This window comes from Aedes aegypti, chromosome 2 (assembly GCF_002204515.2).
Source record: "Aedes aegypti strain LVP_AGWG chromosome 2, AaegL5.0 Primary Assembly, whole genome shotgun sequence".
In the NCBI taxonomy this organism is placed as follows: Eukaryota; Metazoa; Arthropoda; class Insecta; order Diptera; family Culicidae; genus Aedes; species Aedes aegypti.
Genome location: NC_035108.1, coordinates 326,756,253 through 326,772,848, shown reverse-complemented (window position 1 = coordinate 326,772,848; position 16,596 = coordinate 326,756,253). Strand labels below are relative to the sequence as shown.

Below are 16,596 nucleotides of genomic sequence, written 5' to 3'. Positions count from 1 at the left end.
TAGTTTAAGTGATCAAATATTAATCCTTTCTTCGAACCTAATTTAATTATACATTGGGTTATGCTATGCTTCGGGTGTGATACGAACAATTAGATTTAACAATATAATGCATTAGCATCCAAACAAATACCCTAGAAAATTTTCTTATTGTTCGACGAACATTTCAAAACAATTACGAACTACAAAAATTCAACGGTAACTTTACTCAACAAAGCTTTCATTCGATCACCCTTAAAATACACAGTCATCAGTAGACCCTGCACTATAATATCCTCCTAATATAACGCAGAGCTAAAAATCCTCTCTTGCGTTACCCAATCTGAACAGGAAAACATTTTCAAATACTTCCCATAATTTGTGCACGGCAAAACAGATTCCACTTTCTACGTAATGTAACCTAGCATGAACAGCTACCCAACTCTCCAGACCTGCGCCCTCCAAGATCCAAGGTGCTGCTGCCTTACGTTCAAAACTTCTTTCCTCAAAGTCTGTCTATCAATTCCGAACTCTATTGCATACTACCATACCAATCAGACCCTATTCCTGACAAGACACAGAGTCATAACCTCAATGGGATGGATTTACCCAGTAAATCCACAATCTTGTCCTTACCCCTCTTACGTTTCGCTATCCTCGAAAGTCACCCATATTGATGCTTGGCAAAAAATATCAGTATTCAATCCACAAATCCCAAATTACACCACATTACGTTGGTCCGTTTGGCGTCGCCGGTGGATACCTGTTCTGACATTCGTTTCTTTCAAACCCCATTTCAACCATGTCCCCCCACTTTATCAATACGAATGTTGACGAATCACGATAATCTGAAGATCGTGACCAGAACGGAGGTAGGATAAATCACTAGGGACCAACTACCACCCAGATCTTTACTGTACGGCAAATCCTCCAAAAATGTCGTGAATACCAGGTCCCAACGCATCACCTGCTCATCGATTTTAAGGCGGCATACGATAGAATTGATCGCGTAGAGCTATGGAAAATCATGGACGAGAACAGTTTTTCCCGGAAGCTCACGAGATTGATAAAAGCGACGATGGAAGATGTGTGAAATTGTGTGAAGGTTTCAGGCGAACACTCCAGTTCGTTTGGATCCCGCTGGGGACTACGACAAGGTGATGGACTTTCGTGTCTGTTGTTCAATATTGCGCTAGAATGTGTTATGTGGAGAGCCGTTATTAACAGCCGGGGTACAATTTGTTTGATTCGCGGATGATAATATCATCCGCGATTATCCCATTATCCCAATTATCCCATCCCATCCCATATTATGGAAATGGACGCCTGAAACGCTAGGCACAGGGCTGGTAGCAAAAATGGGCACCGAAAAAAGTTATTTTAGTGACCAGATTTGAGAAATAAGTGACTAAAAAGTGACTTTCGATTTTCGAAAAAGTGACTAAAAGTGACTTGACAATCAAGGAATTGTATTATATTTTTTTGTTATTTTTACTACTAACCTGCCAAAATTATAACATATTTTGTTCGAAAAAATGCGCTAACTGAGTAACAAAATCTGTTACAACCCTTTTGCAATCCACTAGTCGGGTTGTCTTCAGGGAAATGTCAAGAAAAAAATTTGAAAAATCAGCGAAGAATTTCTAAAAAAAATCCTAGTTTAATTTCTAATGAAGCTTGTGTGAGTAATAATGATGAATACCTACGATGATCTCTGAAAGATTTCTTGGATTCTTGAAGCATATATTTCTTGATAAATTGTTATGATAATCAAAAATGTTGGAGAAATTTCTAGAGGAACCTAATGATGAATCCCAGATGCCATTAATCGAGGAATTCTTGGAAAAGATTTTATCCAATAATACTTTAAACTTGCTTAACTAGCTTGAGCAATTCCGCAGAGTAATTGTGGATGAATTTTTGAGAGAATCCTTATAAAAATGCCTGGATTAAATATAAAAAGACGTAGGAATTATTGTAGAGTGTCTTGCAAAAATGTCGATTTTTTTTCGAAAACTCTGCAATAAACCTTTGGGGAAGAACTTTTGTAAGACCTGCGGGAAGAATCCTAGAAGTAACGCTTGGAGAAATCAAAGAATCAGTGGATAGACATCTAGAGGAAATACTGAGATTTTTTCTTTCAGAGTAATCTCTGTGCAAATTACTGGAGGTAGTAGCGTAGGAATGCTCTAAAATGTTTAGTACCAAATTCAGAAGAAATTCCTCTAAGCTTCTATTGAAAAACTGGTGGCGTTCCTGGTGGAGTTCTTGAAATTATTCCAGAAGGAATCTCTGGATAAATAGTTACGTAATAACCTCTGAAGGTTTCTCTGGAGCCTCTAGAACAGGCCTGCCCAACCTTTTTGGCTCTTTTTCGACATAAATAGTTGGTGCGTTCTCAAGAATAGAAAGATATGAACAAAATAAGTCTCAAATGAAAGCTTGGTTGTATATTTGATTAATTCATGCTGAAAATTTAAAAATTGTATCAACCTCTTTGTTACCGACGCAATTAAGTTCAAAAAATGATCCGGCCGGACTGATTTTTACCTTTGCTTGTATCGCTAGCGAAGAGTTTGATATAAATTTAAAAATTTTCAGCATGGATTAGACAGATATACTACCAAGCTTTCATTTGAGACTAATTTTGTTCATTTCGGTCTATTCTTGCACCAATAATTTATATCGAAAAAGAGCCAAAAAGGTTGGGCAGGCCTGCTCTAGAATGTTGCACCAGAATTCACTGCAAGCAGATTAACTATCTCTTTCCGACGACTTCAATCGACAGTTTCTTTATGAAAAAGCTTTTTTATAAAAAGTAATTCAATAAACAATGTTTCAAAGAGTCTGCTTTTTCAAAACCAGTTTAAATTTTTTTGGTTGTTTTGCAACAGTAAATTGATTGGTTACCAATAGTTTTACAATTCAAAAAGTTAGTTGACTTTGGAAAGTATAGAATCATAATTTAATAGTATTCCGCTGGTTCGGATTGCTTCAAGTTCGTCAAAAATTAATGGAGCTCTGGAGCTACCATGGGAAAGACAAGGTTAAGGCAAAAAAGTGGCAGTAGATGTCAACCATATTTAATCTTTTCCTATAAAATTATTTATTTCATATGGAACTGGGAATCGTACTTGCCCAAGTACTTGCCTTTTCCATTTTCCAGTCCTACTTCCTTATTTAAACAAGTCTTATTCGGAATAATAAAAATAACTAATAATTAATTGACTGAATTTCTCAAGTAGTGTTGTAATAGCGGCGCAGCCGAAAGTTTTTTTAATTGAACAAATTTTGTTTACAAAATGGACATATTCTGCCATAATAATTACTGGTTCGAAGTAACTTCCCTGCATATAGCCGGAATCCGTTGATAATTCCAGGTTGAATAAAATTCCCTGATAATTCCAGGTTTTACCAGGTAGTACAAACCCTGCTAACTTAAAACTTAGCTTAAATTAAAAAGGCCGATTCATAATTTTCTCCCGAAAATTTAGCTCAAAATAGTGGAAAAAAGTGACTTTTCGACGAAAAAAGTGACTTTAGTTGAAATGGCTTCAAAAAAGAGACTTTAAAGTGACTGGCCTCAAAAAAGTGACCAAGTCACTAAAAAGTGACTCGCTACCAGCCTTGTAGGCAGCAAAAGTTGGACTGATGGTGAATGCGTCCAAGACAAAATACATGTTAGCTGGTGGGGCCGAGCGCGACAGGGCTCGCCTAGGTAGCAGTGTTACGATAGACGGGGATATGTTCGAGGTGGTCGACGAGTTCGTCTACCTTGGATCCTTGCTGACGGCTGACAATAACGTTAGCCGTGAAATAAGGAGGCGCATCATCAGTGGAAGTCGGGCCTACTAGTAGAAGCATTAACCTAAGAATGCTAATGTCGCTACTGTTCGTGTTACCAACATCTAGCATGCCACGCGCTGACAACTTGAGTACCGGTCCTCAAAGTGTAGGCTGACCATAAGCCAACCAGATAAAAACGGGACAAACAAAAAACAAAAAACGGGACAATTTTAAATGACATAGATTATGTGATTGTGCTAAAAAACAAAAACGGGACAATTTTAAAAGACATAGATTATGCGATTGTGCTACTTTTCCCCGAATGGCCCGTTTCTCTGAAGCCATTTCCCCGAATGGCCCGTTCATTTGTAAAGCAATGCAGCTCAAAAAAATGCAATAATAGTCCATTTTACGAAACGGAAACACTGATAATATTGCTGTTACTTTCACACGTTACGACAACGCCTAGTGTCAAAATTTAATTCATAAAATAAATGACCAGTCGTTCAAAAACGTCTCGTAAAATGGACTATGGGGCTTTGCACTGTTTTGATTTTGCATGGGATTTTGACGTTTACTGGCCTTGTTGTTTACAAATTTTATGTAAAAGTGAAAGAGAGAGGAAGTTTTTCGTGCAGAGATCCATAGTCTTTATCCGGGCAGGCGAAAAAAGCTAAGTAATAGCAAATTTTGGTATGGACATACAAAATTCTCGATTACTTTTTCAAATCGACGTAAAAAGTTACATACGGTTTTGAGAAAGTTAATTAAGAAGAATCACAACATTTCTTCTTAAACTGTTTTAAAATGAATCCCCTTTTTAACATTTTTTTACCGTGTATATCGCTTAAATTTTGCATGCAATCAGCTCGCGTTAAGGTGAAGATAAATCGAAGCCAAACCTTCAATTTTCAAGAGCACAAATCTGGAGAACCAAACATCCATTTTAGCTGAAAACTTAATCGATTGGTCACCACCAGCAAGTGACCAATCGATTAAGTTTTCAGCTAAAACGGATGTTTGGTTCTCCAGATCCGTGCTCTTGAAAATTTGAGGTTTGGCTTCGATTTATCTTCACCTTAAAACACTAGGTAGTTCCTATCATTCCCAACAAAAAATGTATGACAAAATGATAAGCCGTTTCAATCAGTTACTTACGACGTTTTTGTATCAGTATAAAATCGACTCAAGTAGTTTTTTGTTTTGATTCGTGGTTAAGTCACTTTGTCTCCCATACAACGGAGCAGCGAAAGTAGCGGTTAGGTTGCAAAAGTGGAGAATCTTACTTTCGTCGTTTTGTAAATCCGGAAATTAAACGTTCTAAAAGAGAAAAATCTAGTTGGTTTAGAGCGGAACGTGTAGAATTTCGTCTGCGAAACACGTATGATTGATTAAGTAAGTTTGTTAACTTTTTTGACTTGAGTCTGTTTGAATAAATCTTCGAGAATTGATATTAACTTGAAAGCTATATGAGATAAAAGATCCGAAAATAATATCTAAAATTTACTCCTGGAATACTATTAGCATATCATATTTAACTTCTATAAGATCTCACCAATATCAGATAGCTTTTCCTTAGATCCTCCAACATCAAATTTAGCTATGGCTCAGAAGTTCCAGGAGTAAAATTTTGATATTATCTACAGATCTTTTATCTCTTATGTCTGTCAAATCAATATCTCGATTTAATGGTCAGAACTTTGCTTCTGCTCGGGTATTGAGATAATGATGAGTTAGAAAGATCGATAAGCTACCAAAGAAGAAGAAATTTGATCATTCTCGACTAAATACATATTGCCATAAATACATATTGTTCACCACCTTGAAATGCGAAAAATTATGACAATTATGAGTGTTATGACTTTTCGGAGAACTGAGCTGTTCGGGGAAACGGGGTTTTTGGGGAACTAGCATTCTGAGAACTGGCGGGAGAACGACATTCAGGAAAAGTAGCACCATTCGAGCGAAAGTAGCAAAACCAGATTATGCAATCCCAAGCTACATGTCTGTATGGTTCAATAAAAATCACTTAAGAACCTTGAAGCGCAATCTTTGATTTTCGAGAAACAGCGTTTTTTAAGTCAAGCGTGTGCTAGAATAAGGGCGTAACTCTTCTTCTTCTTCTTCTTGGCATTAACGTCCTCAGTGCCGGCTTCTCAGCTTAGTGTTCTTATGAGCACTTCCACAGTTATTAACTGAGAGCTTTCTTTGCCTAAATTGCCATTTTCGCATTCGTATATCGTGTGGCAGGTACGATTATACTCTATGCCCAGGGAAGTCAATGAAATTTCCATTACGAAAAGATCCTGGACCGACCGGGAATCGAACCCAGACACCTTCAGCATGGCTTTGCTTTGTAGCCGCGGTCTCTAACCACTCGGCTAAGGAAGGGCGTAAGTCGCATGATCGATTTCTCTCCTCGATCCTCTTTGGGGTCATGCACAAATTACGTCACGCTCCAAGGGGGGGAGGGGGTCAAGCCAAGCGTGACAAGCCTTATACAATTTTCGAGGGACTCATACAAAAAACGTGACAAAGGGGGGGGGGGGGGGTCGAAAATGTCGAAATTTAGCGTGACATAATTTGTGTACCATCCCTTTTCTGTGAATAAAGGTGACAAGACGCGGGTTTGTCATCATTTTTTCACCTCAGGACGCAAGATTGCATCGCTGTCTAGCGTCCTAAAGTAAAAAAAATGCTAACAAACTCGGTTCTTGTCACCTTTATTTACAGAAGAGAATATCGATGAAAGGAAATCGATCATGTGACTTACGCCCTTATTCTAGCACACGCTTGAAGTATTTCCCAAAAAAAAAATCGTTACACTTTTCAATTTTTCCAATTCAAACGTAAGTTTTTCTAATATTTCATTACTTTATTGAAATATCCACTTTTTAAACAGTTGATTCAATCAATTGCGTATCAGAAATAAACACATAGTTGTTCTTTTTAATTTTAGGTATTATAGAATAATAATTATTATCTTATGAAGATCCGTATTTTGGAAATTCACCAAAATTTGGCATAAATATGAGTAAAGAAACGCAAAAAGTTAAGCAGAAGCATGTACGGATCAAGTGTAACTCTGTTTGAGAAACTAATAATTGCTTGGAAAGTAGATGAGTAAGACAATAAACTCTGAAATATTTCTAAAACTGTTTATGTTTCTATTGTTATTGTTTTACTGGTGTTGAAATTTATGTGCCAACTCTCCATTTCCTAAAATACGGGACAATTCGAGCATTTTCCGTAAAACGACGGGACAGCCCTTCGAGGGTATGAAAACGGTACTATCCCGTTAAAAACGGTACGTATGGTCAGCCTATCAAAGTGTCAAATAAATTTTAAAATCATCCACTACAACATGGCATCGAACAAACAATGAAAAGATACAGTTAAAGGTCATAATAAACTAATTCAGTTTTGTGAGAACAGCGCCATTAGCGTTCTACTACTAATATTTCTATTGGCCTACTATGGCCTCCACAAGAAGCTGCGGTCAAAAAAGATTCACCTCCGCACCAAATGTACTATGAACAAAACGCTCATAAGGCCAGTCCTCTACGGGCATGAAACGTGGACGATGCTCGAGGAGATTTTCCAAGCACTTGAAGTCTTCGAACGTCGGGTGCTTAGGACGATCATTGGCGGTGTATCGGAAAACGGTAAGTGGCGGTGAAGAATGAACCTCGAGCTCGCCCAACTCTACGGCGAACCCAGTATTCAGAAGGTGGCCAAAGCTGGAAGGATACGATGAACAGGGCATGTTTCAAGAATGCCGGACAGCAACCCTGCAAAGGTGGTGTTCGCGTCGGATCCGGTTGGTACAAGAAGGCGTGGAACGCTGCGAGCTAGGTAGGCGGATCAAGTGCGCGTCGATTTGGCGAGCGTGAGGCAGAACCGAGGATGAAGAGATGCGGCCACGAACCAAGTATTGTGGCGTGAAATTGTTGATTCAGTGTTATCTGTTTAGATGTTAAATAAATAAATGAAATGAAATTCAAAGGTTGGTTGAGGTACTCTGCTCTAGGCCACCCTGCCGGACTGTCACTTCTCACAGATTTTTTTTAGGAAATTTTCGAGAACTCAAGAAATAATTTCTCCAGAGTGCCCTAATCGATTTCTTAACCCTCTAATACCCAACCCCGCCTTTAGACGGGGTACACTTTGGAATTTTGTGTATTTTTTCGTAGCTCGGAAATCAAAATGATTTTATTTTTGGCTTATACCTTGACTCATAACACGCATATAAGAAAAGTTTTTCATGGCTTTTGAAACTTTTTTGTATTTTTAGAAATTGTTTGAAAAATTGCATTCTTATATAACCTACAAATGCCTGGGCTTCATTTAACTTTTCATATAAAAAATCGTACCTTTTATATTTTTCTACGATTAACCTATTACAAAAGAAGAGCCTGGTGGTATTAAAATCATTTCAAACCTGTTTTTCCGTTAGTTACACGGAAAATAAAATACGCTTCGAAAAAAAATTAAAAATTTAGTATTTGTAAAAATACCGTAACAATTTAAATTTTTATTATTGCCAAAAATCAACAACTAGAAAAGGCTTCAAGAAAAAATGAAAAAAGCTAGGGATGTTCAAAAATAAAAATTATAAAAATCAAAAACCAAAATTTAAAAATTTGCGAATAAAAATAAATAAATGCCCAAAACGTGTTTAGAACGATTTTAGATAACGAAAAATAATACTTAAATCGAAAATAAAAATTTGGGTATTAGAGGGTTAAGATTCCCATTAGACCTGTCGTTCAGTTTTTTCAAGATTTAACCAAGAATTCCTCTAAAAATACCTTAAGCAATTACTCCAGATATTTATCCTATGATTAGCCCAGCAGAATTAAACCCTTTCCGATTTTCTGGAAGTTTTCCTGGAAAAAAAAACATTCAACAGAATCACTGTAGAAACGTGTGTAGAAATGGTCGGAATAATTGTTGTAGTATTTGCGTGACACCGCAAAAGATATTTTGAAGAATCCATGAAGATTTTAGGGCCGGATCCTATTCTTGGCACTTTTGATTGTTTTCGGCAGTGGGGTTTTTTGAAAGCTACATAGTATTTTATATTTGGCCACAATATGCGTCATACTAAAGTGCTATAGGTACCACATAAAAAAAAAACTTAAAAAAAACTGGAAAACTGGAATTGGCGGAAAAATCTTTGAAGGAAATCATAGACTAGTATTTTGGGTAATTTTCAGAGTAATCATAGTGGAAATTCCTGTTTAGGTCATATCAAATCAGAATTGACTGCAAGGAGAAAGAAACAAGTGGGATCATTGTCTAATACACTTAAGATACCTCCCATTAAAAATAGATACATTTTAGAGAGTCTTGCGATTCAAGTATTGTGGACTACATTTGATTCGATATTATCTATAATAGACGTAGGATGTAGATAAATGAACGAACATTTAACATATCTATCTCTTAAATTACTTCCACTTACCTTGGATACGCTCTCCGACGAATTGGAGCGACTAATGTCAGCCGGAGGCGGCGGTGTGTACGTTGGAGGAACCGTTATGAACGGTTTCGACGCATCCGCTGAAGTCTTCTGCTGCTGCTGTAGTTGCTGATGTGGTTGTTGCTGTTGATTGAGCGCCGTTTTCAGCAGCGAAGGTTGAGCCGCAGGCTGAGCTACCGTGGGCGGTGCAAATGGTTTACCCGGAACGCCAAAAGACGGCACCGAACCACCTACGTTTCCGAATGGACTCGTCTTGACTGGTTCCGTTGTTGGGGCAGTCGATGTACCAAAAGTAATCTGCTTACCAAACGTCGGGGCAACTGCTGTAGGAGCGGCCACTGCAGTTGCTGCAGTCGTCGGTACACCGAACAGATTGATAGGAGATTTGTTCTCGCTCGGACTGAAGAAGGACTTGGTCTTGGCAATGGCCGGAGTCGATGTGGCCCCCGCTGGAACGGTAAAAGTCATTTCTGCTGCTGGTGCTGGTGTTGGAACGGCAGAAGGAGCTGGCTGTTGTTTGCTGATGTCCACTTTTTCGAATTTTCCGGACGTATCGGTAACGGGTTTCGGCGGGCAACATATTTTCGGAACATTGGGTATGAGATTAAGCATGTTGAATGATACCAACAGACCATAGGTGGACAGAAGATGAATCATAGGCATAACTGGGATGGTTTGCTCAGCTATGGTCACTTCATGGGTGCATCCGGTTTCAAGGGCAAATCCAATGGGCAACGTTTCCTGTTTATCCGAGGACAAAGGCAGTTCCGCACGGGCTTCGTCCGTTGTCGTCCATTGGTACCAAGTGGGAGTTTCTCCCGTTTCCGTAGTTCCTAGAATTCCCACCTCCATGCTGTTAGCCGAAGCCATCAGCAGAATATTCCACTGTAGAATGTGGATGAGAAATACCTGTCCCTTCCTGGGGCCACTTTGGCTGTAACATATATCGTCATAGTTGATAAAGGTCGGATTCCCAGCTTTCGGAGCGTTTACTATGAATAAGGAAGGAACACTATCCTCTGCTTTCGGAAGATACACAGCAGCAAACTGATACGTGGATAGCCATTGGACAGCTATTACATCGAAAGGCCCTTCCATTACCTCAGGAGGACACACAATAGTTCGGGCCGGTTTCAGATCCGGCTTGTATTGCATCAGTTTCCCATTGGCAAACCCAACTACCAACTGTTTGCCTTTAGGACTCCAACAGGCGCAAATTGCTCCTTCCGCCTTGTCCAGCGAATGGAACTCGATTCCGCTGGGTTCCTTCAGGGTGTACACGGACAGGGCTCCGTTTTCCGTTCGCAACGCAAACATATTATGTATCACCGGATTCCACAGAATCTGCGTGCTCCGGATTCCACCTTCCGGCGATGTCCTTATTTCGTGTAATTTTACAATCGACGGGGTCAGGAATGACGGCACGGAATAGATCTGGATCATCGGGACACCGCCCACGACAACATCCACCGCCAGAAAGCCGTGATCCGAACTGACTGCCATCTGGAATGCCTCTGAGGAAAGGGGAACCGTTCGCAGCGGCACTATTTCGTCAATCACCTTGTCCGGAGTAATGTTCTTCAGCTGCAGAACTGCAATGTAAAAACGGGAGTTACCAGAGCACAGAACAAGAATCACAAGAAAAAAAACACAATCACTTTTTTAGAGTCAAAGAGCGAAAATTAAGCTATACTGTGTTCGGAAAAGTAATTGCAATTTTTTTGGATATTTTCTTATAAATGAGATAAAATTGCTGTAAGGTTTTGATACATGTACACGATGAAACACGTGTCAATGGTACAACGCTCGGAGGCGAAATGAACTAGATTACCCCAAATTGTTATTTTGTCTGTTTGTCGATAAGAGAAAATGATGTCTTTGGGGGCGGACCTGCTGTAGTGGTTAGAACACATGCCTTTCAAGCCGAGGTCCTTGGATCGAATCCCATCCCCAACATAATAACTTATGACAAAAAGGTTATAGAGACGACTTCCTTCGGAAGGGAAATAAAGCCGTTGGTCACGAAAAAATCGTGTTAATAAAGACATTTTTTTTTGTCTTCGCCAAAATTGTTACAGTATTGAATGAAGAAAAGTTGTCGAAAACACATTACCTCTATTAAAATGAAGAATTATAGCGATTTACAAATACCGTGTTGCATCAATACCCGGACGTTTAAGCTGAGACATATGTTCAAACTCCGTTTTAAACCATTTTTCATCGAATTTAATTTAAGTTCATTATTGCAACACGTAGTTTTATAACAGAACTTGATGATAAAATTAAGTTTTTTAATAAAAGTTATGATAATACCATGAAAATCATTGAAATAATCAAGCTTGTCTTGTCCTTAAACCCGGACACCAGAAGCATTACTTGTTCATAAATCCTTGATCCTTGATACTCGTGAATCAAAAGCCGGACAGCGCTCTTGGCATATGGAATACTGCATCCAGATCCATAAAAAGTGTATATTCATTTAGTTTTATGTCACATTTATAAATAATACATGCATGAATGTGATCTATAATGCTTTTGTTAGTGAAATGGTGGTAAATTTTTGGCTCAATTACCTCAACTGCTTCCGAACATATGGGGTTGGGCGCTTGTCGTTAGCACCACTGAAATATTTGAGTCATACTGCGTTTCTGAGCATAAAACTGCATTTCAATCACTGATAACACCTGAATGATTATGTTTGTAACATTTCCTTTAGATTTATCCTTTAAATATTCGCTAACAGAAGTTAAACATAATGCTTTATAAATGTTGTCCGGAATTAAAACCACCTGCCGACAATCCCGGACAGTCTCTTTTACACCGCTATTTGCATATTTGCACGAACTTCACGATTGTAGTGTTTCCGAATACATGTATATATGTTTATTTTACTTTTATATTCACAATACGTTGTGAAGAATGTAATTCAAACACATGACCGCCAACTGTAATGTAAACGCACGTTCTTCACCACTTCTACCGAAATTATTCACAATGCCAAAAAAAAAACCGGTCCAAAGGCGTTTCTGTTTTGATTATCATTAATTATTAGGCAACGAATGATTGTAGAGTGATTAGCAAGAATGAAAGTTAATATTATGATTAAAATTTACCACTTCAATACTTAATTTCATCATTAATGATTGTATTTTACCAGAGTGTCCGGATATTGATACAGTCCGGATTTTGATTCACTACGGTATTCACTATTTCACGACGATTTTTATGGCTTACACACTTAATCGTAGAAAATCATTTCATTTTAATGACGAATTTAGCCGGTAAAACATTCATTTCATTTATTTAGTTAACATCTACACAGATAACACTGAATCAACAATTTCACGCCACAATACTCGGTTCGCATCTCTCCATCCTCGGTGCCCCACGCTCGCCAAATCGATACGCACTTGATCCGCCCACCTAGCTCGCTGCGCTCCACGCCTTCTTGTACCAACCGGATCCGAAGCGAATACCATCTTTGCAGGGTTGCTGTCCAGCATTCTTGCAACATGCCCTGCCCATCGTATCCTTCCAGCTTTGGCCACCTTCTGGATACTGGGTTCGCCGTAGAGTTGGGCGAGCTCGTGGTTCATCCTTCGCCGCCACACACCGTTCTCCTGCACACCGCCGAAGATCGTCCTAAGCACCCGACGTTCGAAGACTCCAAGTGCTTGCAGGTCCTCCTCGAGCATCGTCCACGTTTCATGCCCGTAGAGGACTACCGGCCTTATGAGCGTTTTGTACATGGTACATTTGGTGCGGGCGTGAATCTTTTTTGACCGCAGCTTCTTCTGGAGGCCATAGTAGGCACGACTTCCACTGATGATGCGCCTCCGTATTTCACGGCTAACGTTATTGTCAGCCGTCAGCAAGGATCCAAGGTAGACGAACTCGTCGACCACCTCGAACGTATCCCCGTCTATCGTAACACTGCTACCTAGGCGAGCCCTGTCGCGCTCGGCCTCACCAGCTAGCATGTACTTTGTCTTGGCCGCATTCACCACCAGTCCAACTTTTGCTGCCTCGCGTTTCAGGCGGGTGTACAGGTCTGCCACCTTTTCAAATGTTCGGCCGACGATGTCCATATCATCCGCAAAGCAAACAAATTGACTGGATCTCGTAAAAATCGTACCCCGGCTGTTAAGCCCGGCTCTCCGCATAACACCTTCTAGCGCAATATTGAACAACAGGCACGAAAGTCCATCACCTTGTCGTAGTCCCCGGTGGGATCCAAACGAACTGGAGTGTTCGCCTGAAACCTTCACACAATTTTGCACACCTTCCATCGTCGCTCTTATCAGTCTCGTGAGCTTCCCGGGAAAGCTGTTCTCGTCCATGATTTTCCATAGCTCTACGCGGTCGATACTGTCGTATGCCGCCTTGAAATGGATGAAAAGGTGATGCGGACCTGGTATTCACGACATTTTTGGAGGATTTGCCGTACAGTAAAGATCTGGTCCGTTGTTGATCGGCCGTCAACGAAGCCGGCTTGATAACTTCCCACAAACTCGTTTACTACAGGTGACAGACGACGGAAGATGATCTGGGATAATACTTTGTACTTAGAATGGTGATCGCTCGAACGTTCTCACAATCTAACTTGTCGCCTTTCTTGTAGATGGGGCAGATTACCCCTTCCTTCCACTCCTCCGGTAGATGTTCTGTTTCCCAGATTGTGCCTATCAGCCGGTGCAGACAAATGGCCAGCCTTTCCGGACCCATTTTTATGAGTTCAGCTCCGATACCATCCTTACCAGCAGCTTTATTGTTCTTGAGCTGGTGAATGGCATCCTTAACCTCCCTCAAAGTGGGGGCTGGTTGGTTTCCATCTTCCGCAGTACTGACGAAGGCATTTGCACCGTTGTCCCATTCTTCATTGCCTGTGCTCTCAGCGTCATTCAGGTGTTCGTCGAAGTGTTGCTTCCACCGTTTGATCACCTCACGCTCGTCCGTCAAAATGATCCCATCCTTATACCTGCACATCTCGGCTCGCGGCAGGAAGCCGTTGCGGGATGCGTTGAGCTTCTGATAGAACTTACATGTTTCTTGAGACCGGCACAGCTGTTCCATATCCTCGCACTTCGTCTCCTCCAGGCGGCGTTTTTTCTCCCGAAAGAGGCGGGTCTGCTGTTGCCGTTTCCGTATATAACGTTCCACGTTCTGCCGGGTAGCTTGCTGCAGCATAACCTCCCGCACTGCATTCTTCTTCTCCAGAATCAAGAATTTAAGTTCCCCCTAAATCTACAGTTTCCTTCTTCTGAAATCTTTTAGTTTTGATACTTTGTGCATTACATTGCAAGCGAGCATCTTGCATGCAAGAAAAATCTACAGAGTGTTTTCATGTGAACACAAATATCAAAGAGATCGAGATATCTCACAGAAAAACACTCTTGGGATCGGCATTTATCGCTATAAATCACAATCGCATTTTTCACCAATCAAACGACTAAATATATTTATTTCTTTCAGCAAACGTCAACATTCATAATGTCGAACTTGAACCAAATGCTTTTATAGACAAACAAAAATCATAAGTTTCACAAAGTTGACCTTAATGCAATAACTTTTCTGAACATAGTAGGGTCGATGTACCAATAGCCGCATAGCTAAGAACAAAAAATCATAGAAAATCGAAAAATAACGCTAGCGTCATTATTTTTACATCATCTGAAAGCTTTTTATCTTGGTTTTGTGGGAAAAATATGAAAACAACGAAAACTCAAATTTTTGTATTTACTATCGCGTGTGCCACTATAGGAATACATGTGCCTATAGTAGCACTATTTCTAATTCCTGTTCCTATAGTAGCACTAGCATCACGGCGTTGGAAAAATACTTATCAAAATCGTATTTTTACAAAACTTTTATATTTTTCCTACACGGTGTGGATCAAAAGCTTTCGATTTATGTAAAAAAAGTTCTTATTTCATCAATTATTTTGTATAATAAAAAATAGTTTCTCTCAGTAGTGCTATTATAGGAACAATAGGTTAACTATAGGCGCAAGGAAGCTCAAATTTTAAGCAAAACTAATTATTTCGATCATTTTTTGAAAAAAATCAAGCTGTGTATAAATGGTACTAAGATTAATTGCTCCTGACCTTCATGTCAAAAAATATTTTGAAAAGATTTATAGCAAAACGGCCGTAAAAAGCCACTAGTGCGACTATAGGGGACTGTCCACTAAGGGACAGCGAATAAACTGATGGTCGTTTTTTGCGTTTCAAAAATAGACATAATAATTAGACCGCTATTGTCGCTGCTAATCTTGTGACCAACATCAAGTATGCGAATTTCCGAGATGGTACTCAAAGTGTCAAATTTCCTTCAACTTATCCATAGCAACCTGCTTTCGAAACCAAAATATTGATTCTGTCATTCGAGCGTGTTAGGTGAAACAATGGGTTTTTCGTGTGGTTTGTGTGCCCTAGAGAGTTTTGATTCTTCATGTATTGTCGTCTAGGTGTGTGATTTATTTTAAATGAACGGCTATAAAAATATATTGATGAGTTGGTGCCTGTTATCACTGGGTAGGCATTGATTGAGTCCTCCCCCGGACACTTTAATTTGTAGCATCCATGAGTGTTGGAGCAAAAGTACCAGTAATATGACGGATGGGAAAATGAAAGGCGCAGCATCGGTACCGAATTGAAGTTATACAATTGGTTTGTCCTGGAGCTGACTGCGGAAGCTTGCGTCTACGAATCAGCTAAGCTCTAGGCAAGATACGATTTTTTTTCAACACATTCAGAACAGTTTTCTTACTATGAAGGATACCATCGTGTTGTTCTATCGAGATGTGTGCAATTTCCGTTCTTCCATACGTAAAGATGCACCATAGAGACCTGTTAAGTTAAAAACGCATTGCTTGCACTTGTGGGTCACATCAAAACTTCTGTACAAGTTAGATCCCGGCCAATAGAGCTTATGGAATAGCAACTCTCATTATGAAGGTTTTTCTTCCACACTTGTTTCAGGCTTTTTACTCATTTCATTTTTCTTTCAACATCAAAATGTGCGAAAAAACAAAACAAATGATTTGACAGTTTGAGTACCGGTTGCTCGCGCCAATGGAATTCAAGGCTACTGTGGTTGATTCATCTGCATCACAGCCATTGTATGGAGGAAACAGCGCCTCTAGCGTTCTAATTCTAATATTTCTATTGTTTCAAACCACTGTGTAGAGTCAAACTTTCCACCCCAAAGTTACCTTTCATCTGGGGTCCTGTTGTGCCGGCAAACACCAACCCGTGGACACTGGCTGCGGCCAGCAAGCTGCATCCGTCCTTCACGTTGCCATCGCCTTTGAAAATCGGAACCTTGTTCTGGAGGGTGAATTTCAGTTC

At 39.8% G+C, this 16,596-nt stretch overlaps 1 protein-coding gene across 1 annotated transcript in view; it reads right to left on the bottom strand.

The window, feature by feature from the left end:
- LOC5565120 (nuclear pore complex protein Nup214) overlaps positions 1 to 16,596 on the bottom strand; it is a 32,405-nt gene that overhangs the window by 15,515 nt on the left and 294 nt on the right. The window contains exons 2-3 of the mRNA XM_001649417.2: positions 16,461 to 16,596; positions 9,230 to 10,839 (exon numbers count right to left, since the gene is read on the bottom strand). Coding sequence (XP_001649467.1) covers positions 9,230 to 10,839; positions 16,461 to 16,596 — 1,746 coding nt within the window. The remainder of the gene's footprint in view (positions 1 to 9,229; positions 10,840 to 16,460) is intronic.